The sequence below is a fragment of the Xiphias gladius genome, chromosome 19 (genome assembly GCF_016859285.1).
Source record: "Xiphias gladius isolate SHS-SW01 ecotype Sanya breed wild chromosome 19, ASM1685928v1, whole genome shotgun sequence".
NCBI classification, from domain to species: domain Eukaryota; kingdom Metazoa; phylum Chordata; class Actinopteri; order Istiophoriformes; family Xiphiidae; genus Xiphias; species Xiphias gladius.
In genome coordinates, this window is record NC_053418.1 from 14678910 (window position 1) to 14705788 (window position 26879).

The window sequence follows — 26879 nt, forward strand, 5'->3', positions numbered from 1 at the left end:
TTCTGCTCTATAGTGGTCACACTGAAGAACTGCAACACAAAATTATACTCGTCAAGTGTCGTCTGTGGTGACACAAAAGCATGGTACATTTTCCAGTAAATATTTTCAAAATACAGTGACCAAACTGAGGTAATCATAAAAAAAAACAGAAATGATCATGAAATAATCATCATCGTTTATTGTTGACAGTTTGAGAGTATTATTGAGAAATACAGCTTTTATAACAGACAGGGGTTCAGCCAGACATTGTGACCACTAAGGGCCATGAACACTCAATAATATACAGTAAGTGGGAAGTTTATTTGGGGCACCAAGCAAAAAACTAAAGAAGTCTTGTACAACATGAAGGTTATAATGTTAAGTTTGTATTGGAATTGCTTCAGAAGATTGTTGATTCAACTTTATGGTCATTTTGGAAGATGCAGTTTGTGTTGCTGTTGAACTGTGATAAACTGACAGATGTTTCTATTATCTTGTTCAACCTGATAAAATCAATGAGAGTAGGCTAAATAACAGAAACACACCTGTCTGCATAATGTAATACAGTTCAGTGGATTTTAGTATAGATTACTAATTAAATGTGAAAGTAATCAAATCACTGCTAATTAATTTCTTTACAGACAACCTGCGGAACCAGGGCCGCAGAGGCTGGGTTTGTAATCCAGGTTGTAAATCTTAAATTAAACAGTTCATCATATTTTTGGGGATCTTTACATGATTTGCATGTAAAATCTCTTTTTGCAAAGTAACTAGTCACTTCAGACAACAGATTAGATTAATTGCCAATCGTGCTTTTAATTTGAAAGGCCTGACCGGAACGTCTGTATTCTGGCTTGACTCGTCCTCCAGTGTCTAGCGGTAACTAGGCAACGAGATGTTTCGCAGGCGCTTTACATGTTGCGTTTTAGACTAAACACTAAGACTAAATAGAGAGTTTATTTTTAATTTACAGATTTAGACCTTTGAATGAGGTAAATTACAAGAGAGCTGTTATTTTGCAAATGTGTTTTCGGTTAAATAAATTACGAGTTTTGTTAAATTTCGTAGCGTAACTACTCTTTGCCTAACTTTAACGTAACTTAGCGACTTCAACTCGACAGAACAAGGCGGGAAAAAACTCTTAAACTGTTAAAGAAAAAGCGGGATTAATTGTCCGAAACTTGAAGTGTGTGGTTAGACATCATGTCAGATGCTGAAGCTAAGGAACACGAGCCTTCCACAAGCTGTAAGGTGGAAAAGCAACAAGTGCAGGGCAGTCGACCAGCGGATAATGATGGAGAGATGCAGAGGAAGAGCAGTCAGGAAGCCGAGAAGGGCGCTGCAGTCCGGAGAGAGGAAACAGAGACTGACACACCCAAGATGAGCCGGCAGTCTCAAGTCTACACCTCAACCAGAGGCACACTTTTCCCAAAGAAGAGAACTCACACTAGAACACATGCATTGGTAAGAATGTCTTCTTGAAAGTGTATGTATTTGCACAGAAGGAGCGCCGTTTGTAAACCGACCCTCCGCCCCAGGCAGTCAAGACAGTTCCAAGAAAAATGTTCACCTCAAATTAAAAAAAGGGTCATCTGGGAACTTTCACCGGCTCATCATAATTTTCTCTCCATCCAGTCACTAGAATGGGTATTTGGGATGAATCCTGCTCTTCCTGTCTTCAGCCTGCAAGACCACGATCAGCTGGTGGTCCTCTATGCTGGAGCTCACGTTGGGATCATTTACAATCACACCTCAAACTCCCAGCACATACTTCAGGTAAAAAAAAAAAAAAAAAAAAAGATAATTAAAATTTTAAAAAATCGACATCTTAAGGAATATGTCTTAAAAAGGAGATGAGATAGAGTCCTTCAGATTAAGTCAGTGCTAAGAGTGATCTGAGTAGCTATAGATATCTCTTGATATTTGTAACATGCAGGTTGTTGAATTTAAATAGCCCACTGTAAATACTTACTCATGCTCTCAGGGTCACTGCCGCCCCATCTCATGTATGTGTGTGAGTGAAGACAGACGCTGGGTTGCAACTGCAGACCAGGGGCCAAACGGCAAGGTGCTGATGTGGGACTCCTACTCCGGGTAGCTCTTGATTCTTCACACATTAAGGCATTTTCATGTATTAACCTTTGCTTTTGATGGTAACCACCTGCATGATAAATATTCCAGTATTCCTGTGCATACATTGTTCGATCCCCACCCTGATGGGGGTGTCATTGCGATGGCATTTTCAAGAGACGCAAAACATCTGGTAACCCTCGGGGCTGCTGAAGAAGTTCAAGTGAGTATGACAGCATGGTTGGGGTGGACGGATTCAATTACACATTTAAAAAGAAAATCCAGACTTTAAACATGAATATTTAGTCTATCACTAAATGCACTAAACTTGACAAAAAAAGACATTTGTTTAAATTTGCACTGTCTGGTCTTTTAACCATATGATGGTCTTTTCACAGTGTTTATGTATTTGGGATTGGACAAATGAAACAGAAAAGCCTTTGTGGTCTACTGGTATCCATCCTAAACACGGTTTTCAAGTAAGTTTTGTCTTCTTCGAACATTAAAATGCCACCCAACTTAACAGGTAAGGCATTCAGAAGATTTAATGCTCAAATGTTGGATTGTTTTTCAGGAGTACGTAATTTTTAATCCAAATGATAGCACTCAGCTGCTCAGCAGCAGTGAAACCCAGGTGTTATTTTACAGCAGGGTAAGTCCAGCTGTTCCATTATATTGAAATACATAATAAAGCTGTTATGTGTATGTTTATTGCATTAATCAGCTGGGTTTTTTTTTTCAGGCCCAGGGAAGTCTGCAATACTTTGCCCTGACGTTTAAGAAGGTAAAGATAATCGTCAGAATTTCTGTCTTTTATGGCAGTGAGAATTTTGATAAATATTTTACAGATTCATCTGTTCACCTCTGCAGTTCCGTGATGCAGCCACCGCTGGAACTGATACCTCCGTATTTACTCAGTCTTCTCCTGACCGTTCTCAAACTGTCAACATGGCCGGCGGGTTTCTCCGCCGGTCTGTGTTTCACTGGAGAGAGCCTCAGGTCCTGACAGCCACTGCAGCTGGAAGCCTTGTGCTGTGGAATGTGATGGAAGACTTTGCTGCAAACCAGTGCCTACCTCGAGAGAGAATCAAGCTCATTCAGCTTCAGAAAGACCCAATCACTGTTTTCACCGTAACTGACAGGTAGCCAGAGCCAGAAATATTCATTGTTGTTGCTTTGTAATTTTTGCTTGTATTTACTGGTCCCTAATCTGTCTTTGTTTGTGTGCTGTTTGATATCACAGCTGTTTCGTAACTGGTGACACTCAAGGCCATATCAAGTTTTACGATGAAAAATTCATGCTTCTCACTTGGTACACTGAATTCAACCTGGATGCTATTGTTTCCATTTCCTTTTCCAAAGAGTGTACAGAGGGATATCTGGAGGACTGCACTCTGGAGGCCAAACCATTAATTATCAGGTATGAGAAAAACAATCTGTCATGTCCTCATCCTAAACTGTTTTGTGCATTTTAGCCCGGCTGACATCTGTTTTTTCTGCAGGAACTTTGTTGTGTCCACAGTCAGTTCCAAAGTGGTACATGTGAACACACAGAAAAGCATCCTTAAGATCCTGCTGCGTGAGGACTGTGACCCTCTACATGCAGTAGCCTGCCACCCCAAACAGCCAGCTGTGGCCATGGGCAATCATACGGGCATTTTAAAAGTGTGGGACTATAACACCAAAACGATCATCTGCAGAAGGGTCTTTGAGACAGAGAAGCAAATTCAGTGTGTCACTTTTGACCCTCAAGGTGAGCCCGTATGCTTAATTAATGTCTTTGCAACAAACAAATGTTGTTGCATATAACCAGTGTTTCCCGGCTGCCGCTTGAATCTGCAATTTCTCATTACCTGCTGCAATATATATATTTGTCTCTGAACAGGATTATACCTGGCAGTTGGCTTTGGCAGTGGCGCTGTTCACATACTGAATCCCAGCACTTTACAAAGTGATCCCGAGGAATGCTTTCATTACACTGAAGACAGCATCCATCACATCACTTTCTCCACAGACTCAAAATATCTTGCCACTGCGGTGAGCAAGTCCTTTTTTATTATCAAGTGAAATATGTCTGAACTTTGGCAATTGTGATATTGGCCTGTTGTAGGCCAGCCTTTTATATATATGTGAACACCAACATTTATATTTATTACATTTTTTTTTGTACAGAAAATACGTTTGTGGCTATGATTATGAACTGCAAATCTATAACATTTTATAACTTCAAGTAATAAATGTACATTTTATTTCCTTGTTGTCTGTTAGGATGCTGGAAAAGCAGTGACAGTGTTCCACTTGCAGAGTAATAAAGGCTATTCACCTCGTTGGATGTGTCTGGGCAGATACCGCTCCCACTACAAGCCCATCACAGACCTTCTTTTTGGGGTTCACCTGGACAGCACCCAACCTAGACTGCTCTCTCTGGGAATGGACCGCCGTCTGGTTAGTCTGCTTTGTCAAAGTCGTAGGACTGAGGTCTAGTTTGGTGTTTTGTAATACTGCTTTTTATGCCATTTTTTTAGTACACACACCTCTCTATGCTCATGTGAAACTCAATAACAGGTGGAGTATGACTTGGAAAAATGTGACGTGAACCAGCTCCTCATCTTAAGCTCAGATGCAATAGAGCAAAACGCTGTTCCAATGTGCATGACGTGGTATCCTCCTCTGACGGCAGAGCAATTTCTTCTCATAGCCTCAGACCAGTACAAGATGAAGCTTTTCAACAGCACGACCAAGATGTGCAGGTCTGCGAAATACTGTAACAAGAGCAGACTTTCTATTGTCACCCCACATTAATGGAAAATATAATTACATGTGTTCTACAAAAACAGAAAGACTCTCCTTGGCCCAACGTACGGCTCTCCCATTAAGCAGATAGCTGTTCTTCCCACGTGTAAAGAACCCGAGACGAACCCGTATTACCTGGCATACATCACAGAGGACAAGGTCAGTACTGGAATTTGTTTGTAGTAATTGAAGTAATCTTATTTTGTATGAAGTATTTTATCAAATAACCTGTTTTATAAAAATCAAAATGGGATTGTGTGTCTAAAATAACTAATTTTCTCTTTTTTTTTTTAAAAACCACAAGTGTTTGTTTTTATTGTGTTTTATTGACACAGACAAGTCGTTACTCTTGTCAGTTTTAATAAAACATGCTTGATCAAATTTTTACAGGTTGAGTGAGCTGTCACTACCATGGACACTTGTGTTTGTTTGGGTTTTTTTTGTTTGTTTGTTTTGGAGTGTTTTGCTGATAACACGTTCAGCTACCAGCACCTCCAGCCCTGAAGTACAAAGTGTCTGCAAAGCTTCTTTCTCTTTTTAACTGATATATTAGTCTGTTGCTTGTTGTTGCTTGTTGTTGAACAACTTTTAAAAGTTGTTCAACATTTAAATCTTAATCATGATTTAAATGTGAAACACAATCTAAATATTAATATTCATGAATATATGTCTTGGCAATTGTGCTTTGTGAGGCACACCCCCGGACTTTTGAACCATGTTTAAATGCAGTCTTGTTTTGAGCCCAGTGCTGTTTTGTTAAGAAGACAGTGATTCACTACTGATATTACCACTAAGAGTGTGTTATATTTTTTGTAGGTGGGTCTCCAGATTTTGCCTCTGGATGGGAACCCCTACAAGTCCAATGCTTTGATCTGCCATCCGACGGGGGTGTCTGCTTTTGCCTGCTCCTACGACAGCCGATTTGTTTTTACTGCAGGAGGATCTGACTGCACTGTCCTGTCATGGGAGACTAGCTTAAAGTAAGCTTTAATAGTATCAGCCTGGGAAGCAGAGGAAATGCATGAGCAGTGTTATCATGTTCCCTGAAAATGGTCTTCTCTCTTGTTGTGAATGCAGTGCCTTAGAGGCTGCAGCCTCCTTGGGAGGAAAGGACCTGGTACCTTTCTACACTCTTTTAGAGGGAGGGAGAGACGGCAAGTTCTTCAGGGTGAGTTAAAAGTTTTACTTGTTTCCGACAACTGCTGAATCTTAAGTGAACAGCCACTGATTATTCCATTAGCTTGAAAGGAGAAACGTGTGTCCAATTCCCAGATATGTATTGTCATCCAGGTTATTAAACTTATGCATTATGATATTTTGCATGTGGATTTACTTAACTTTACGAATTTAGTTTCTTGGTTTCACAGAAATACTTGGCCTGTGGTTTTACTTATATGTTAGTATTTCATTATGTAGTTCAGCAACCAATGTGCTAGTAGAACATGTTTTCTCTACACAGTTTAAGTGTGCATAATACTTGGATGTAGTATCAGTGGTTTTTCTATTCAGTTTGTTTTGATGGTGAAGATGACAGGTTTAGCTTTAACTCATGCAATTTTTGCAAATTTAACTTAGGTTTTTTGGATTATTTTTGTGGCTACTTTTTGTAAGAGGTTTTACTATTTACCAGTTTGGCAGTATGACCTTAATTGTCACGAAATGTAAAACACTGCACTTTGCTTATGTGGCTAAATATAACATTCAACATACAAACTTTTGTCTATCTGCTTCTGGAGAGCACTGCTCGTATCTACACACATAAAGTATATTGCACCTATGGATTATACAAAACTTTAAAATGAAGATATTAGCTTTTAAGTGGAGTTGCATTTCACCTCCAGCTATCCGTTTTAGAAAGTACTTTCTAATACCATTTTAACTATAGATTCTAATTTTAAGTGCTTTTCTATTTTTAGGAGATTGAGGATTTTTTCTATTACTGCCAAGTCCGTCATCAAGGCACTGACTCGATGGAGAAACGTCAAGTGTCTACCAAAATTCCCCTGTCAGAGGTTACCTCTCTAATGAGAGCTTTGGCCTGTTTCCCTACTGAGCAAGAGGTACAATCAATGTAATTTTATCTGACAACAAAAACATTGCAAAAAAGCAGTTTCACAGACTACTAATATTATTTCACCAGATAGAGGACATGAAAAATGAGGTCAAGTTCAGCAAGTATGCCGAAACAGGAAATTATGTGACTGACATCGACCTGGAGGAGTTTATCAAGCTGTATGTCAACCATCGGCCAGCCTTCGGCATCTCTAGCAATGAACTTATTCAAGCTTTTTACGCCCTTGGTAACCACGACAGCGCGGGACAGCCTATTCTGCAGAGACATAAGCTGCTAGAACTTCTACAGGCTCGAGGTACACTGCAGGCAGTTCAGTCTGAAAAGGATTACTCTTTCTGGTTGCGGCTGTGTCACTTTCACATCACTGATCCTTTGTCACAGTTTATCCTCTGTCACAGTCTCTATATACTAAAGCTTATTTTTCTTTGTCAAGTCCAATGTAGTCACAGCTTTGACGCTATCTTTGTCAGGAGAACCTATGACAGAGGAAGAGGTGGCAGAGTGTTTCATTACACTTCTTGGTCTCAATGAAGAGGAAGAAGAAGAAGGAGGAAGAGGAGGGGGTGGGTGTTCTGAGCATGACATTTATAAATCTGACGGTATGTATATAAAAAAAAAAAAACTCACTCAAAAAACCATCAGCTGAAAAACATCCTCACTTTTTTATGTGTGTGTGTGTGTCTGTGCATGTGTGTGTGTGTGTGTGTGTGTGTGTGTGTGTGTGTGTGTGTGTGTGTGTGTGTGTGTGTGTGTGTGCGTGTGCGTGCAGGTGGAGATTCAGAATATTCTTTGGAGTCTGCGATCCCAGATGAGATATCGATGGAGACATTTACAGGTCACATCCTGGGCTTCCCATCCCCAGCAGAGCAGAGTAGCACGTCCTCCCTTCCAGAGTGATGAAAGCAACAAATTGTCTGCTAGTTTAGACGAAGTTGTGTTGATGACGAGCCTTAGACTCTCTGCTGCTTTTTTTAAGGTTTCTTTCCATAACATGCCCAAACACAGATGCCGGCATTTTAAATGTATTTGATTTTAAAATATGATGAATAAGTATCAACATTATCAAGTTAGATTCTCACTACATACAAACTGTATTTTGTAAGGAAAAAGTATAGATAAACAAATTAAACTTAAATAAAGAAAGAGTATTTTGTAGTATTGCTTAAATAAAGGACTGGAACGCCTCTTCCACCACTGGTTATTACCATTTCATTCCTTCATGCAAAAAATACATAGAACATCAACTGCTTCTGTACATTTTTTCCTCCTCAATGTCATAAGAGTAGTCTCTGATATTCTGTTGCCTTTTGCTTCCATTCAAGAGTAGTCTCTGATATTCTGTTGCCTTTTGCTTCCATTCAACAAAACAAAAAAATATATAACTAACATAGGTAGCAAATAACACACACTAATTGTTACTGTTGTCATTTGCAGTGATGGAAAATAACTAAGTACATTTACTCATGTACCACAGGTAAGTAAAATGTTTAGCTATCTATATTTTACTTCAATATTTCCATTTCCTGCTACTTTATCCTTTAACTCTACACTCACTACATTTTAGAGGGAAATATTGTAAGTTTTATTTCACTACATTTATGTTACAGCTATAGTTACTCATTACTTAGATTTTACATTCAATACACGCATGACAAAAAATACAGTGCATCGTTATAGATAAAACCAGTGGTTTCCAACCTGTTTGGCTTGTGACACCTTATAACAAAAGAAGTTGCAGCTGCGTATCATGTTTTAGATATCTGAATTGTTAGCAGTTCCACCAAATAGACATTTCCCCTCTTAACTTCTCAGATCATTTCATCTAAATAACTGTTTTTGGCCCAAGGATGCAAAATTATCCAATTTTTCACAACAAATGCAAAAAAAAAACAAAAAACTTTTGATACTTTGAGTATATTTTGCTAAAAATTTTTTTTGTACTTTTAATAAAGTTGGAATTTGAATGCAGGACTTGTACTTGCACTCGGAGTAGTTTTACTTAAGTAAAGGATGTGAATCTTTCTTCCGCCACTGGCCATTTGAAGCCCAGATGATTGTGACACATTTCCAGCACGGTTTTGTGTCTTTCGGGTACAGTCTACCTGCAGCGGGAGCAGAGGACTGGCCTTGTACGCAACCTGTCGCTTCAGGTTTATTTTGAGTTTTGTAGTGGGTGGGGTTCTGACTCCGACCAACCAGAGACGCTTCAACACAGGAAGTTCCTGCTCCGAACAGAGGAGGAATTTTTTTTTTTTTTTTTTTTTTTGGTCAGCTGGTCTCTGCGACTCTTAGCTACGTCAACTATCTATCAGGACAACAACAAGTTAACTTGGGACACTAATTACCAACAGCGAATTTTAAAATGAGAGGACTGGACTGGGACTCAACGGCACAAAGTTGACAGGCTTTAAGTAACAGTCAGCCTCAGCCGCGCCGTTGTCAAGCCTCATGAACGGGGGAGTTTTATTGTCCTAGCTTGCTGGCTAACGTTAGCTATTTGTCTGGCGAGTAACCGACATGGCTACTAGAGAGATGTCTCTACGGCAGAAATACCGTCGTCCACCAGCGAGCATAAAGCAGGAGCAGGATGACGACTCGGACACGGAGGAGACCCACCTGGGGCTGAGGAGGACGGACGGGCTGGAGTCTCAGATCATCCACAGCGGACACTTCATGGTGTCCTCGCCCCACAGCGAGCACCCCCCGAAGAAAGGCTACGACTTCGACACTGTCAACAAACAGACCTGTCAGACCTATCACTTCGGAAAGGCGAGCACATCGCACCTCTCCATAGACGCTTCACTGACCAAACTCTTTGAGTGCATGACTCTCGCGTACAGGTGAGTTAAAACACATCTCGCTGTGTTAGCATGGGGACACTCATTTTAACTTCAGCTCTTCACCCAGTTCATGTTAAACTCCTCTGTATCCCGTCCAAATCAGTAAAGTCAAGCATGGGACACTGGTGTGAAATTGCAGTCACGAGTCTTCTCTTCATGTAACTTCCTGCTTGACCCCTGATAGTTTATGGTCAGTCTAGTGCAGTGGTGAAAGAAGTACTCAGACCCTTTGCTTAAATAAAAGTACCAACACCACAGTGTAAAAATACCCCCGTCACAACCAAAAGGCCTGCAGTCAAAATTCCCCTTAAGTTAAAGCACAGAAATATTATCAGTAAAATATAAATAATCTGCAGGAAAAAAAATCAACCAAGGCATCGGGCCCATTCCTGAGGATAAATCAGGAGGGGATCATGAGATGATTAATGAATTTATATTTCATTTTGGATAATTTACCTCTCTAAGTATTTAAATCAAAACATCTGAGAGGTTTAAAGGGAAAATCTCCAGTGGAAATGCTCCTAGACATCTGACAGGCGAAAAGAGGCCCCATGAGATTATCATATGTTTTTATTGTTAAATATTATTCTGAAAAATAGCCATCAAATAAATTCAGTGTAATAAAAAGTACAATATTTCCCTTTGAAACATGATGGATTAGAAGTGGAAAGTAGCATAGAATGGAATTACTCAAGCAAAGTACAGGCATCTAAATCTTTAATTCAGTACAGTACTTGAGTAAATGTACTTTTTACTTTCCCCCACTGGTTCAGTTTCGGTTGAGTCTGTTGAGACATAATGATATCTGAGGACAGAGCCTGATGAACTCAGATCACACTCTAATTGCTCTCGATGATTTAAATAGTTCATTGGGAACAATCTGTAATCTTTTAGTGGTTCTTGGCCAAAACGAGATGCCAGGAGAGTTTCAGCATGCTTTGGAATAGTTGCTGTGGGCTGTGCAAGTCTTACACCACATTGAACAGACCTAACACCAGTCTTTCTTTCATGACAGAAGAAGTAGTTAAAACTGGCAGGGACAGCTCCAGACTTGTTAAGTCACTTTTAAATAGGAACGTCATCATGTCATATAGATTACATAATGTTCTTGCTGAGCTGCTGTAGGTCAGGTGGTAGAACAGATCAGCCATCAATGGTGGAGTTGATGGTTCGATTCCTGGCTGTGAAAGTAAATAAACCCAAAATTTCTCCTGGTGTGCCATGTCATCCATTGAGTGCCAGTGCTGTGTGAATGATTTTTTTGTCACCCAGGATATCGGCTGGCTTCATCACTTGGTGAAAGTTAACAGATATGTATAGTGACATCTCTCTCTCTCGCTTTGTAAACCAACTATTTTAAGAATTTTATTCAAGAGTCGGGGGGGGGGGGGGTGTTAGTCATTACAAATCGCAAACTGACTCTAGTATTTCTGAGACTCTAGTTGCCTGCATGGTTATCTAATTCTGAAAATCCACTGGTTCCTCTGGAAATGTGACGCATGGACATATTGATTATTTTACAAAGCAGTCAATTTCATTTTGTATTTGTCATTTAATCTATTAAATAAGCGTTACCAGTGCTGAAATAAATGTCTTCAAAATCTTTTACTTAGTCTATCCAAATGCATAAAACTGTATTTAATCTGTAATTATGTAAATAAAATAGAAGCAGCATTTTACATTCATTGAAACGGTGCCCAGCAGATGTTTCGAATTTGTACTTGATAGATGACTATAAATAAACAAAAATCCAAAGTGGCCTTGATTAAATTCATAGATTTGGAAGTTTCAGCACTACACATGGTCTAAAATTGACAAACAGCAATTATCCATCCATCCATATATTTATTGTTTAACATCTGATATCACAACTAGGGCTGCATCTGTGTGTAATAATTATTTTCATTATTGATTAATTCAGACATTGTTTTTACAATTATTTGATTAATTATTAAGCCTAAAATATGTCAGAAAATAGTGACAAAATGTGCATCACAAGTCCCCAGAGCCCAAGGTCACAACTTTAAACACTTGTTTTGTCCGAGGGAGTCAAATAAAATCTTGACATGAGTTTGAAGCAGACGGTGTTTGGCAATTTTTCTTTATAATTGACTTATACAGTGAATTGATTATCAAAATTATTGGCAATTATTTTTCTTTGCATTACAGTTATAATCATAACATTTAAACAATTGTGCCAACATTTTCCTGTTTTGTTATAAATGTTCTGTATGCTGAACTAAAACCCGGACAATGAATATTGATAAGTTTATAGTTTTTAAAACAACATGGAAGCAGTGAAGTTAAGATATAAACTAAAAGTTGCAAAGAAAGTGGGGTTTAAATGCAGTTAATATTAGCAGATATTAAGAGGTAAGTTATAACAAAAATGCTAGGCTCATTTTACCCATGGTTCTCTGTTTACAGCTGTAGTGTTGTTGAGGTGTTGGTGCAGAGCCAACTGCTCAGAGGATTCCCTCTGACTTTGTAAATGGCACCAACATGGACTCATCAGGGAGACTATTAATAAACCAGGAAAGCACCACCATCGTTTACTGTTCTGCTGTTGTCATTTATCCTAAAAAGAGAAGTGGCTGGTATTTATTTACATGAGAGAGCCTTCTCTCACAGCAAGAACATTAGTGGGCCTGCCACATTTCCAATGCCTCTTCTCTCCTCATTGCACCGAACTGGGGTACCTACCTACTTACCTACTCATTAGAACAGGTTTTTCTACTCACGTAGTTCTTGTAAGGATAGTAAGCAGAAAATTCATGGCAGGAAAGAAGTGGAAAGACTTGACAGGAAGGACAGACCATAAAAAAGAATGGACAGGAAGTATGGAAAGAGGAAAGCTGTGAGCTAGCCCTTTTGGATTGTGATAAACATGGACTTCAGTCATGTCATTTGACATTTGGCAAACATTTTTAAAAGTTGGTGCATATTACTGTAATAGGGCAGTAGTATTAATACACTCGGACATTAACATTTACACAAGCATTCTTTGAGTTCACAAAGTTTGACTGTTCGTTGACACTGACTCTCCAAAGTCACAGTAATGTCACTGTGCTGTTATCATGAATTTCACATACTGTTGCCATCCGAGTGCACACTGATCAATTCCTCCGATTTCCCCTTGTTTTACGTTTGGTAGCACACGTGTGTGATGATCCTTCTCATTTTATTTATGTGGACTCCTTGTCTCCATATCCAAGTTGTAAGCACTTTATAATTCTAACTTGAGCTTGACCTTGACAGACTCCCTCTTGTTTGTTTCGTGTGCTTTATTTCTTGATGTGCCAGTGCTGGTTAAGGTGATCTATGTTGTTATTTTTATTTTATTTTCAGTGGTAAGTTGGTATCCCCCAAATGGAAGAACTTCAAAGGTCTAAAACTGCTTTGGAGAGACAAGATCCGCCTAAACAACGCCATATGGAGAGCCTGGTACATGCAGTGTAAGAGTTCTACACTGTCTCTTTCATTTGATATCCGCAGAGTATAGACTGCATTGTTTAGTATTTAGTTTAAAGTGACTTGAATTTAACACCCTACTTTCCATCAAGCTGCAACATGCATGAAGACATCAGGAACTGGACCACATATCAGTTGTCTGAAAGAGGGGTAGAGGGCTGTATGGTCATAACTCCGACGTATTCTTTATATTTTTAAGTTTACATTTCAGCAAATATTACCTTCTTCAGGACTCCAGATACCACCAAGCTTTATTTCTCCTCTCAATTCACATGTATGTGCCGATGTGAACGTGCACTTAGCTGTACTTGCAGCATAAACTGTATAATAATAAACTATTACAGTAGAGAACTGGGGTCTGATTTTTTTAAATAATTTCAAATAAATAAATAAATAAATATTGGCACATTCTTTGCAACTTGCTTTACTAGTAACGGTTTGTTTACATGCCTTGAACAGTTATGTAACAGTGACTAATAGCAACTCTCATTCATGTCACAAAAATAAACACAAACAGAGTCCAGTTTTTTTCTTGAGCTACGACTTTCACCTGGCAGGGCCTGGTGAAGCTGCAGTCTGCATGCATTGTTTGGTCATTGCTACAAGATGTTGATTTTTAAAAAATTAAATTATAAATATCATTCACTGGGATTTAAAAATAGAAACTATGTATTTTCAACTGGGAATGACTTGGATTGTCTTTTTCTACCCCCAGATGTGGAGAAAAGGGAAAATCCTGTTTGTCACTTTGTGACTCCCCTCGACGGAAGTATAGACTTGGATGTCCATCGTCCTGCAGAGGTAAAGATAGAAAAACAAGATCAATATGCGGTGTACCAACAGCAACAGTGACTTTGTTTTTTCTTGTCACCAAAATCTTCCCGTTGATCATTCGATGTTTAGTCTCTCAAACCCTTGTTTGTCATTTAGTTTTATGTTTCCCTTGTTGCTTCCTTTCTTTGTGCTGAGTGTTTGTTACAGACTTTAGTTTAGTTCCCATCTCCCTCTTTCTTCTTCAGGCCATTGCCACAGAGGGGAAATGCTGGAAAAGAAGAATTGAAATTGTCATCAGAGAATATCACAAGTGGAGAACATACTTCAAGAAAAGGGTACTGGATTGTTCACTTTTTTGTAAATACTTTTTCACATTTTAGTTTTCGTCGGGGATACTAGGCGTTTCGTAGATGTATCCTGTTTGTTTAAGTGGTTGTAAAACATTAATATTTATCTAATGTGGCACTCACAACTCTTTTATATTTACAGAGGCACAAGGATGATGACCTCTCAAGCTTGCTTAAGGTATGCAAAACTGCATTATGCTCAACCCATCAAAGTGCCGTTAGATCAACATGAACATTACAATCAGCATCTTTTCAATCAGAATTTGATACTAATGGAATTAACCCATGCTAACCCAGTTACCCTCACATTATTGGTATACCTTTGAACTATGCAGACAAAGTGCATTTGACTGCTTGTACCTAATTTAGCTTGTAACTTTGTGACAGACACATTGTGTGTGTGTATATATATGTGTGTGTATGTATATGTAAGTGTATATGTATGTATATATGTGTTGGAATTAGCTCAGTGATATCCCATGTTGGCTGTACTCAACATTGCATGCTTGTGTGTTATTAACTAGCTTGGTGGTTGCATTTTTAATACTCAAAGGGGCCAGAGGAGCTGTTATCGCTGTTTGGGGAAGTCTCTCCAGACATGCATCGTGTCTCCTTTTATCAGGATGAAGAGACTGCTGCACGCCGTGTACCTCGTAAGCATAATGAAACACCTGCGCCTATGGACATGGACACCCTCTTTGACATGGATGTTCTGATGTCTGAGTTTTCAGACACACTGTTCTCTACGTTGGCCTCACACCAGCCCATAGCCTGGCCCAATCCAAGGGAGATTGGTGAGAAAATCCTGAGCTGTCTATTTAATGAAATCGGTAGAGTCATCCTCATTAGATTTTGTGTACTGAGTGGTATGTATTCACATCTGGCATGTCTTTCCGGTGCTCTCCCTGCCTCTGTCTCTTTACTCTTCATAGCTCATGCAGGGAACGCAGACATGATCCAACCAGGACTCATCCCCTTACAACCCAACCTAGACTTCATGGACTCTTTTGATCCGCTGCAAGGTAGCAGTAAAGCACCACCCATAGCTGCAGCAGAAATGCACACACACTAATGGTGCACACTTTATAGGGAATCAAGCGCACATGTTCTAGTAACAATGCTACAGCAGTTGGCTTAGCCTAACATAAAAAGTAGTGTGATTTTACTAACCTCTAGCTAACATAGCAACTCTTGTTCCAGACCTATTTCACAGCCTCCGTCAGCCCGTCTTCCCCTCTGTTTCCCCCACTGCATCATCTGTCACCCCTTTATCCAGCAGCAGCTCTCAGTCACAGGTAAACACCGAATCATGGCACAGTCCCTAACACACACCACCAGGATGAGAGTTTATGCAAGGAGTTATTTTTCTTAGATTTAAAATGTATGGGTTTTTCCGTCAATTTATGACGGTTTCCACTACATCTTCTACTATCTTTCTGTCTTAATATAGTTACAAAAAAATCTATGGAACAAAATAATAATAACTTTATTTACATATCACTTTTCATACATGACTAGATGCTCAAACTGCGTAACATCAAATTTAGATTCTTTTGAGAATCAAACACTCACTCAAAATATGACTAAATATTTTGCTTCTCTGTCATGCTGTCTTCCTCCCTGAAGCTGCCCCGGAAGTCATTTATGTAGCCATATTTTGGTGAAAGTAAGAAAGTATGTTTCTGAGTTTCTGTTGGGGTCATTAGTGCAGCTTTACCATAGGTCCTCGTCTGACTTTCAGGTACAAAAAGATAACAGTAACTTTATCTGAGAGCCATGCCAAAGACTTGTTTTGGCAGCATGTTAATGTAGTTAAGGGCTTGTTCGTGGACAGGTTTTTAAACGAGTAAAAGGAGCTTATAATCTATTCTTCAGTTCAATGGAAGCCAGTGCAGGAACTGAAAAAAAAGGACTGATATGACCTCTTTTGTTTGCTCCAGGATTTGTGTACCATAAAATATCTTGAAAAGAAGAAAAGTTAATTATTCATGAATATTTGAATGAACGATGAATCCACTTCTTAGATTTGCATTGCTGACAAGTAAATTAACAATATAAACTGTTTAGAATGTGAAGTATGAGACCCCCTTTAATGTCATAGTCTTAACGTGCACAAAAGAGAACATGTACACCTAATATGAGTTTACATGGAACGGCATCTTTTCACATTGAATAATAAGAAACGGCTAAATGTGTTTGTTCCCTTTTCCTTTTTTTTATCCATTACCAGGCCCAGTTAATGTCCTCCATGCAGCTCACAACCAACCACATCTCCCCTCCTGGCCCCCTGCCCATCCCCTCTCCAATGGTCAGTCAAACCAGTCAAACAAGTGGTGGTGGTAGTGGTGGTAATGTTGCCTTTGTTCAAAACTACATGCCTCTGTTTCCTGGGCAGGTGACGCCCAGTGATCATGCAGTAGTTTCCTCAGTCTCTCAGCCATTATCCCATGATCCTCTGGCACAGTGCCTACCAGGTCAGGACATGGCCTCAGCAACGCCCATGGTTCCCTCACCCTTGGACAACACCTCTGCACTGGATGAGACCGTAGTGCCTTCTGTGATTACGCACACAGCCTCCTCTACTGTCACACCCAGCGCCGCAGCCACCACCTTCAGCCACGGCTCAGAGTATGGCTCCATATCCGCACAACCTCCACCTCCTCCGTCTCAACTCCAACCCATGGCTCCACTGCCTGCCACCCCTGTACCACACTCTCAGACTTTTGCCGTGCCCCGCCCCTTTCAGTCATCCAGTGCCAACAAAAACCGCCCTGTGCAAAGGATCGCTCCTGCGAACACCCTCCCTCCCTCCCACCTCATCCTCACAGGTCTGTTGTTTCTGAACTGAATTTCAAGATATTGCATTTGGAGAAATTGTGTACTTTAACATTGTTGATGTGGCATTGGAGCTGTGTCACTTTAACTTAATTACCACAAGATAGCGCTGAAGCCTTTCTTATTCATTCATATTGATTTATAGTGATGGTGATGTAAACTTTTGTACGCATATCTGAGTCACTGCAGCTTGTGCCGCTGATATACCTTTTATCAACCATAGAGGAAAACATCTGCTGGCTGATTTGCAGTGGAACTGTATTGGTATTTGGATAAAGTGAGAAAATAATCTCTTTAGCAAACAAATGGGGGGTTTCAATATATTAAATTGTGCAGTTTTGGGCCTCAGTGTAGATAATAGTGTTTATTTTCTGCATTCATTGAAAAGCCACTGAGAAACAAGGCAGGGGGTCAAAAATGATAGCTTATTTACGGATGTTCATGTATGAATGTACACAAAACTACCAATGTGGTGTCTTATTGGCAATGTTCATCCTCAGCCCCTTTCCCGGGCCATCCCAATGCTGTGATTGTTACACCAACACCTCTGAAAGCAGATGTGGTCCCTAATACTGGGATGGTCATCGCTTCGTCTCATCTTGGAGGGGTATGTTTTCAGTCACTGTCATCCTCGCTGTTTCATTTTCTACTTACACCACAGTGGGTCTTGAAATGATCGAGTAGCCAGTAGAAAACTGCTGTATTAAGGTTTGATTATTCGGATGTATCTGACCATAAATGTGAAATTAAACTTGTCTTAAAACTCAAATGGTCAGTTACAAAGTAAAGTAAGATCATATTTTATTTTAGTGGTCCTTTGTCTTGTACCTCTTTTTTTTATTCCTTGTCTGTCTCTTCTCTTTTCATGGATCTCAGGCTTCTGGATTTCATGTTGTGTCTCAGACACAGAAGTCTCCCCAGCCGATTGTCCCCAAAGAAAAGTCTTATTCTTCCAGCCGTAAAAATCAGAAAGCCTCTTCTAGTGTCGGTGAGAGGTCACTCTACCAACAAAGCATAATAACTCCAAACCCACCACATCTTAAAAGTGTTTTTGTTTTTTTGTTTTCCTCTTAGTTCACAGTCAGCCAGGATCAGGTCAAGGGTCACCATGTGTGTTAGATCAAGTTCCTAGTCCCCAGTCACTTATCAGCAGCAGCACAGCTCTGGTAAAGAATGAACAAAATCAGGTTTGTGTTTGTGTATGTTTCTTAACATAAATGGTCTGCTAGTTTGATTGCTCCATTTTTGTGAGCATATTATTGTTATTTGGATAACATTTTGGATTTTCACAGGCTTGGACAATCCTTGAAGATGTTTCAATGTTAAATGGCACTTTGGCCATTTAAGGCATGTAGTTGGAAAGCCATAAATCCCAACACCTTGACAAATGTATAACCCTGCTCGTAACACCGGTAGCATTTCCCCTTTTTCTTGTGTAATATATGACACACTCACAGTAAGCCTCTGTGTAATGTATTTCCACTGCTGTTGTGTGACAGAGCCGGAGGACGACACTCATATCTGCTGAGCAAAAGAGACGATCAAACATAAAAATTGGCTTTAAAACACTCTGTAACCTGGTTCCCACTCTAACGTCACAATCAAATGTAAGTCTGTGTACTCTTCAAAAAACGTCCATAATAGATTTAGGCCATCACAATTTTTGGCCATGTTTATGCACAGTATTTGCTTCACATGTTGTTGTACATGTTTAATTTGTTTTCTTGCTTCCTACCATATTCATTAACTTTGTGCATTTAGATCAGTAATGCAGTCACATTGCAGAAGACAGTGGAGCACATTGGGAAGCTCCAGCAGGAGAGGCAGCAGATGCAGGAAGAGGTTAAGAGACTACGAGAGGAGATAGAGGAACTCAACACCTCCATTAAGTATGTTAAATCATCATTTATATTTCATCCTTCTTATGATATACAAAACGCTCAGTTGTTGCTGTCTCTCGTCACTGGTTAATCACAGATTGTGTCAGCAACAGCTTCCTGCAACAGGGGTGCCCATCAGGCGGCATCGCCTCGACCACATGCAAGAGAAGTTCAATGAATATGTAAAGAGCCGCACTCTTCAGAACTGGAAGTTCTGGATTGTATCCTTTGGTGAAAGAGCTCTTACACTAGTTGCTGCCTAATAATAACAGAGAGTATGGTGTAAGCATTTTTCTTTGATGTGGAATGGTTTATGTCTGAGAGGCACCCTGTTCACATCCTGTGTCACGCTTTGTAAGGGTAGACTTAATGAAAAGGTAACACAACTGATTCATTTTAAAACCTTCCATTCGCTCTTGAGGAAAGCCAAGCTATTGTTAGTCCAGGCTATACAGACACACTGATTTAAATGTATTCAGTGACCACTAGTGGCCAATACAAGTAGCCAAACATTCACTGTAACAGTTTTCACACCGTTTTCATTTTAGAAGGAGAATTGCTTTGTTGGTCTTACCAGATCCATTTCATGTAGAATTTCCCTGCGTTTGTCTGGTTTCCCACGCTGGAAAGCATTGTCTACACCCTGAGCCACTCCTTGAGCAAGTCCAACACCGCTCATCAATGAGTCAGTAGCCATGTGTTTGTTGTAATGGGCACTAATTATTTCTGACAGAGCTCCTTGTGTTTTTAGACCTATATACAGTATATATATAGTAAATCCATCAGACCAAGCAGATTGCATTTCGATAACTGCTTTTATTTCTAAACTTATTCCATTACCAGGAGACTCTTTATCTAAATTAACCACAGAATCATACTTGAGCTAACAAGAAAATGTTTTATTAGTTCCATACTTTTCAGTTTAAGCAAAACACAAAATGAAGCATGAAATGGTAAAACAAAAGAGTAGACACATATATACACATACGCTAGAGTACAGTGCTCAAAAAGCTGGTCAAGCAGGATTGCATTTGTCTGACTGTGTAGTATAAGTGCTCCTTGACCCTCATCGATTCCAGTTCAGCATTATTATCAAGCCTCTCTTTGAGTCATTCAACGGAATGGTGTCAACTACAAGCAGAGCAGAGCTGTGTCAGACCACACTGCAGTGGCTTGATCGTCACTGTTCCCTTCCAGTGCTCAGACCCAGTAAGTGAAAGACTACTGAATGTCTCATAGACATCCCGCACAAACACACCCTTGTAGGCACAGGAAAACACAAAGATATTTCACGACCAGCCCACCTCTATGGTTGCAGTATCAGAAGGGACTTCCTTCCGGCTACAAAAGTGTCAAATCCCCACTTTGAGTAATTCAGTCTCATAATGTTTTCTGCTTCCTATCTGTCACTATCTCTTTTGGTTTTTTTTTTTTCATACCTTCTCCTGTTATCAAGCAACCATGTTTTGACGGGAAATTTCTAAGTGTATCTCATTTTTTAACAATTCATGAAATCACTCCACCAGTGACGTTCAGACTTTCCGATAAATTCCGATATCTCACACATGGTTGAAATAATAAGCTTTTGTTCCAGACTCAGTCTAACATTAGCAATTATGATGGAGGTTGACGTCAAAAGATTTCTATCATTCAGTCACAGTTTTAGCCGCTCACTGGAGGCTGGGCCTGTGTCACTGCAAAAACTACAAAGAATTAAGAAGGTTATTGCTCCAGCTATTTATTCCATGTCTAGAAGGGTTCTCCCCCCGAATTTAATGATTCACATCTATCTGTGTCCTGCAGTTACATCATCAGTTTTAAGACAATTTTTTAAAAATTCCTCTCGGTCATTTCCCTCAGCATGACACACCTGCCACACACACCGAATTTGCTCTCAGTGTCCTACAAAACATTGAAGGTAAAATTTTGTTGCACATTAGCATTTTTTTATGCAATAAAATCAGGTTGAATGTCAGCGGCATTGCGAGTCCCACTAAATTTTGCTGTTTTGCAGCAGCTAGCAGCGGAAATTAGCACTTAGTTCAAAGACAGTAACATTGTTTTTGTTTTGTTGTCTTGCAATTCTGCCATGCAACTAGTCATGTGCCAGTGCAAAAATTTCACAGTTTGATTAACTTGATCAAATGCAGCTTTTTACACAGAGTACCTTGATAATTTCTTAAATAAGTTTAAAATCTAAAAGTTCTTTAATGGCTAAAAAGAGGCCATGTAAATTTTTAAATTCTTAAACTAATTTACAAAAAGAAATGTTTTTCTTACAGTTAAAGCTGCACTTGTCAATATTTGTATACGCACAATGAAAAAAATGACTGTATAATGTGAAAAGGGTTGCTCGCAGTGACGAACTCACAGAGAATTATCGCAGGAATATACACTGTCCTAGTCTCACTGTTTTTATCAACCCCGTTTCCAGCGGCAGCGGACAAAAAGGTCTGATAAACCCCCTATACTCTACCTGCCCAATACCAGAAACATGACTGCAGATAAGTCATAAGACATCCAGCTGTTTCTGTGAGGTGGTTTTGTACCAGATGATGTACAGTAGATCATTGCAGATTAGTTCGCCCCAGATTTGGTGTTGTATTTAATTTGAATAAAAAGTAAAAATATTATGTTATGCTGCATGTGAGTGTTTTTTTTCCCCCAAAGTTCCCAAGCAAGTTTTAAAAATGCCTGAAATAATTCTGAATCAAAATAAAAGTAAGGAAAATGAAAAGCTTAAATTTTTACTACTTTATTTTCAATAAATATCACTTGAATATTTATACTCTGCTGGATGTATAAATAGGCCACCAGTCACTATATCAACTTTGCTAGGTGACTATGACAGTGTTTTGTTTTCATCTTGTGCGTTGCCTCCAAGTCACCAAAAAAAATCAGTTGACGTAGGTGTAATGCAATAAAGGCCATGGTAGAAAATTAAATCCATAAGATTTTAACAGCTGTTTTTGTAGCTGTTTTTCTCTGGGGACCTTATTTTAAATATCCCCCTTGATCATGCCAGTGTCACATTCGACCCCAAGCCTTGCCTCCCACCCAATCATTACAAACAGTTCAGTTGTTGTATTGAGCAATCTGTAAGGATACATAGCAAGACAGTTAGCTTCAAAATGATGTGTTTTACAGTCAGGTTATGATTATTAAAATTTCCTTCATTGTCTTCCAGTGGTGCTGAGTACCCTTCGCCAGTTGAGCACAACAACATCCATTCTTAGTGATCCCGCCCTGCTGCCTGAAGAAGCCATCCAGGCTGTTGCACACACAGATGTGTAGTCTTCTCTCAAAGGAGGTGAGGTGACCTAAAGGTCACCTGAACGTTTAAACAGCAATCACCAAAGTGACATGTCACTACTTTAACTTAAAGCCATTCAGCAAGGTCACCACATCTTCTGCATATCCACGACTTCCTGAAAGATAAATGATAAATGCAGGCAAGGTCTGGCTTACTTTTACTCTGTATGTTCGATGGTCATACATGTATTCTGTTGTACATTGATTCTTGGGAATTGTGCACACAGGGAGCCCTACATTTGACATTACATTTATAACAGTTGTGCAAAAATGGCTTTTATCATATTATATTTGAATGACAGCAGCTACTGCTACCTTCACCTACTTTAGGTGAAGATCTTCTAAATACTCATTGGAAGATGGTACTTGTAGTTTGCTTTATGAAAAACAAAATATATTTAAATTGAAATTACTTTTATAATATACAAACAACATTGTGTTAAAAAGGGAAATATTGAGTGATTGTTCATTTTGTGTTCTCTCTCAGATGTATAGTGAGTATATGGATATGACACAAGGGTAGGAGATGAATGTGTGTTTTTTTTTGTTTGTTTTTTTTTGGGGGTTTTTTTTTTGAGGAACTATTTTTGGAAAATAGTTTGTATTTTTTGGAGGCTCTGAAACCTCCCAGAAAGGCTTCACACCAGAATGTAGGGGATGGCCTGAAACATGGCTAAGTTGATCACTCGCGGGCTTCTCTATACCTATTCAATACCAGAGAGATGAGTGCTTTTTCCATCTTTTCCATCCTTCATTTACTCAGGTGACTAATGTTTTGCCAGATAACAATAGTGGTTTCCTAGTGGTTTTCCGTCCATGCTGAACTTCTTCCTTCATACTTTGCTTGCTCTGCCCATTTCTAGTGAGTTTAACTGCAAATTACACAAGAAGGCAGTCACTTTACATACATGGGCTTCTACTGGGCAGGTCACAGCATAATGGAGCTATATTACTTACAGCCCTCATAGGGAGCATAACTGAAATAGCAGTACAGAATATAAATATACTATACTCATATGTACAGTGTTACACGATCTTAACTGAATGCACACTAAGTGTAGCTGTCTTTTCTGTTCTTCGTTGGTCACTCAGGGCTGCGCTGGTCAGCGTAATTATTTTCCATTCAGCTATGCACAACTCAAGTCAGGATCTTTCTCAGCAGGAACACACATTTTTCTGTAAGGGTACAGGTCACATGTTTTTTTTTTTTTTTCTTTCTCTGTGTGTGTTATGGCAGACACAGGAGAAAAAAATTGTCTGCCACATCAAGACATAGCACAGAGAAATAAAACAAAAGCCATATCAAAGCGTAGTTCGCCCGTCCATTCAGTTCATTTGCTGTGTTACTGACATCATATCTGACACAGCACTTTGCTTTGTTGACAGCTCGAGTTTAGACACAGTGCAGATTTAGTCGGCACGTGTGACATACATCAGCCTTAAGGTCAAAGTGCCCTTATTTGTGATCTCTGCAGGCTGATGATGTATTTTTTTATTATTTGTGGTTCTGCGCTCCCCATTTATTTTGTTTTGTGCAGAACAACTTAGTTTACTGTTGCGTTTTACAGTAGCACAAAGCACTACTTTGATTTGATGAATGTGCAGCTTTTTGTGTGCCATCTGTTATTGTGAAACTCTTTTAATAGGAGAGTTTCCGTTTCTGTTACATAAAAATCATTTAGCTGTCGATCTCAAGGCTGTTCAATTTACAGTAAGACGGAATAAGCAGTGCACAACAGTGCAGCCTATTTACAGTGTTGCAAATCAAATGTTAAGAGCTCACATTCACCCAAAATTATTTATTACTACTGTAAGAAAATAAAAATGCACCTCTGAATGCAACTATGGTTGTCATGATTGAAAATGAAAATATTTGTTTTTGACTTTTTTGTGATTGTTTTCTCCCCTTCAAACTAAGAATGAAGACATTATTTAATTTTTAATTTAGTGTATGACAATAATCCCCAATGTTCCACTGCAGCTTGGCATTTGTGTGGTGATCTTTTTTTTTTTTTTTTTTTTTTCCTTTTTAATGTTTTTGCATACCAGGTTTGATTTCCAACTTTTGTTTGCTGTTTCTGTGAGGTGATTTTCTACCAGAGGATGTACAGTATATCATTGCAGATTGGTTCTCCCCAAATTTAGTGTTGTATTTCATTTGTTTTAAGAAGTAAAGAAAATTTCTTATTGCTGCATATGAGTGTTTTTTTCCCCCCAAAGTTCCCAAACAAGTTTTAAAAATGCCTGAAATAATTCTGAATCACAATAAAAGCAACGAAAATGAAAAGCTTGACTTTTTAATACTTTATTTTCAATAAATATCACCTGCTTTTTAATAAATATTAGTTGGTTATCAGATACTGATAAACAAATAAGAATTATGGAGTAACTTCCAGGACAAGTTTGGTTTCTTATCCATATAAAACTGGATTACAAAAATGTTATGATTTTTCAACAATGTAAGGCTGTGCGAAATAAATAAACACAATAGTCATACTACGCCTTGAAATCAAAACTTTGCTTTGCTGAGCCGCTGGTCTAGAAGCTGCAGCAGACACTTGGCGTTTATAAAATTGTCCATTTGCTGCTCAGCTTGGGGTAGGGTGCAGTTCTGATCGGCTACCTTCCCGCTCATGTACTGCTCCAAATCCTGCATGACCTGGCAGATGTTATTCAGCTGATCCGACAGCTCCGGGATCGCCATTGACATTTTCGAGAGGCAGCACGTGAAGTAGGAGAAGTGTTGAGCAGTGAGGGGCTCCTGCCCCTTCCAGAACAGGTCGCTGGTGTTCAGTGAGGGGCATGAGATGTTGGGAAGTAGCCCGGGGACACCCTGCCAGAGATGGACTCGGTCAATAGGTGTTCACATCAGTGACCAGCAGACTGGGCTGGAGACTAACTAACTACATTTAGTCAAGCATTGTAGCATTCTTAAACACAATTGTCAGTCACTTTACCTGAGTATTTTCATTTTATGCTACTTTATAGGCTACTTCTACTTCACTACATTTCAGGGGGAGATACTGTAGCCTACTTTTTACCCACTACATTGATCTGACAGGTGTAGTTACTTTGCAGATTCAGATATTAAATACAAAATGTGATTAGCTCATAAAATATGATTCTTTGTTACGGATCAATCCACCCAATAGTATATGAAGCAGTTAAAATTTGTACTGTATTGGGTATTTCATATTGTAGTCTTGCTACTTAAGGAAATGATCTGAGGACTCCTTCCACTACTGATAATAACACCCCTAACGCCAATGAAGGAACTTGAAAAATAGTACCCGACTATAACCTATACACCCGAACACTAGTCTCCCTGAAATGTACCCATTCTCTCCAAAGTGGTAACATTAAAAAAAATAAAAAATTATAGGCCTATTGTAAACGTAAAAATAGCTATAGACCCACTATCCTTCAGATTGTACTTAAACTGAACAACTGTAAGCTGCAGTCATCTCCCTAAAAGTAGTAAAATACTTCATCTAAAATCAAAGCAATAAAAGTAACTTGCATGCAAAGTTTCAGTAACCGTAATTAAGAGCTCGCAGCTTTCCACCCCTGCATGTTACAATCCATATGAGCTGTTTTGATGGATAAAGAAATTGAACCAATCACCAAGGATTTTTCAAGTTTCTGCAAAGCAGCCTGTATGTCCTGCCGCATCATATTGACTGCATCCATCTTCTTGCTGTTTTCTCCTTCTCCAAGAGGACTGCAGGCTGCTTGTGCAATGAGCAGGCACAGGAAGATGAGGTCTACATCAGATACATGAAAGAGCACACAGTGGAGATTAATTAGATTTGAATACACACACACACACAGAGGCGGGATATGCAGCCATCACTGTAGAGTTTCCGTGTTGTGCAACATCGCCTGCAGAAGTTCAAGTTGTGGGACTGCCTGATTTAAAAATAGCCACAGAGGGACTCCAAAAGCCGCACTTTAAGATGCTTACCACGATGAAAATCCATGACAGAAGGAGGCTTTGGTCAGAGCAGACTCTCTGATGTGACACTTTCTCTGATCCATCTTTCGAGGATCCCTTTTATTAAGACTCCTTAGATAAAGATCAGCATTTCAGTGTTTTCCCCTTACGTGTTTTTGGTATGGCTGTCACAGAAAAAGTTATGCGAGTTAAGGATTCAGTTTTACTTTCTGGGGGTTCCCTCTTAGGAACCTATGGCTCAGAAAAACCTACACATCCTGTAACATGCCTACAGTTTACTAAAATACAGATTAAATCTCTGTGGTTAAATGCACTGTGGACTAAAGATCAAATAGCAATAAAAATCCACAACACTGTTTATAAGATAGAATTCTAATCTGCATTGATGATTTTACCTTTTGTGATTACTCATGTAAATAAGCAATAAATGACTGTTAGTGTATATCTTGTAGTATCGGTATCATCTTAATACCAATAATACTACTAATACTAATACTAGTATTTAATAATGTATAAGCAGTACGATGCTTAAGATAACATACAGAAGAA

At 39.2% G+C, this 26879-nt stretch overlaps 2 protein-coding genes across 5 annotated transcripts; both read left to right on the forward strand.

The window, feature by feature from the left end:
* Positions 1-1182: 1182 nt before the first annotated feature.
* Positions 1183-8081, forward strand: cfap251 (cilia and flagella associated protein 251). Its single transcript, XM_040155701.1, has 21 exons — positions 1183-1222; positions 1325-1443; positions 1615-1755; positions 1964-2073; positions 2161-2272; positions 2448-2528; positions 2624-2701; positions 2792-2833; positions 2968-3191; positions 3293-3469; positions 3552-3802; positions 3935-4086; positions 4318-4494; positions 4615-4799; positions 4887-5001; positions 5659-5822; positions 5920-6010; positions 6759-6902; positions 6983-7211; positions 7387-7515; positions 7686-8081. Exons 1-21 carry the CDS (start codon positions 1183-1185, stop codon positions 7811-7813), a joined length of 2889 nt encoding a protein of 962 aa, XP_040011635.1. The 3' UTR covers positions 7814-8081.
* Positions 8082-9201: 1120 nt separating this feature from the next.
* Positions 9202-24635, forward strand: LOC120805463 (MLX interacting protein). Of its 4 annotated transcripts, none has more exons than XM_040155704.1 (18): positions 9202-9756; positions 13105-13211; positions 13943-14028; positions 14247-14336; positions 14491-14526; positions 14902-15142; positions 15281-15370; positions 15549-15643; positions 16579-16656; positions 16744-17176; positions 17684-17790; positions 18060-18171; positions 18258-18370; positions 18683-18790; positions 18945-19072; positions 19161-19284; positions 20143-20272; positions 22251-24635. In XM_040155704.1, the coding sequence occupies exons 1-18, from the start codon at positions 9434-9436 to the stop codon at positions 22355-22357; spliced, it is 2508 nt and encodes an 835-aa protein (XP_040011638.1). In that variant the 5' UTR covers positions 9202-9433; the 3' UTR covers positions 22358-24635. The 4 variants fall into 4 exon arrangements, with proteins under 4 accessions (XP_040011638.1, XP_040011639.1, XP_040011636.1 ...); XM_040155705.1 differs by having other exon boundaries at positions 16813-17176; XM_040155702.1 differs by having other exon boundaries at positions 16579-17176.
* The last annotated feature ends 2244 nt before the right edge of the window (positions 24636-26879 follow it).

What these genes read in the sequence shown, in the direction of transcription:
- cfap251 (XM_040155701.1), top strand. Translation starts at nt 1,183, where the DNA reads ATGTCAGATGCTGAAGCTAAGGAACACGAGCCTTCCACAA. An exon ending in ATCCTAAACACGGTTTTCAA is followed by an intron (nt 2,529 to 2,623) that starts GTAAGTTTTGTC and finishes ATTGTTTTTCAG; the next exon opens with GAGTACGTAATTTTTAATCC. An exon ending in CAAAATATCTTGCCACTGCG is followed by an intron (nt 4,087 to 4,317) that starts GTGAGCAAGTCC and finishes GTTGTCTGTTAG; the next exon opens with GATGCTGGAAAAGCAGTGAC.
- LOC120805463 (XM_040155702.1), top strand. Translation starts at nt 9,434, where the DNA reads ATGGCTACTAGAGAGATGTCTCTACGGCAGAAATACCGTCGTCCACCA. An exon ending in GAACATACTTCAAGAAAAGG is followed by an intron (nt 14,337 to 14,490) that starts GTACTGGATTGT and finishes TTATATTTACAG; the next exon opens with AGGCACAAGGATGATGACCT. An exon ending in GCAGCAGCTCTCAGTCACAG is followed by an intron (nt 15,644 to 16,578) that starts GTAAACACCGAA and finishes ATCCATTACCAG; the next exon opens with GCCCAGTTAATGTCCTCCAT.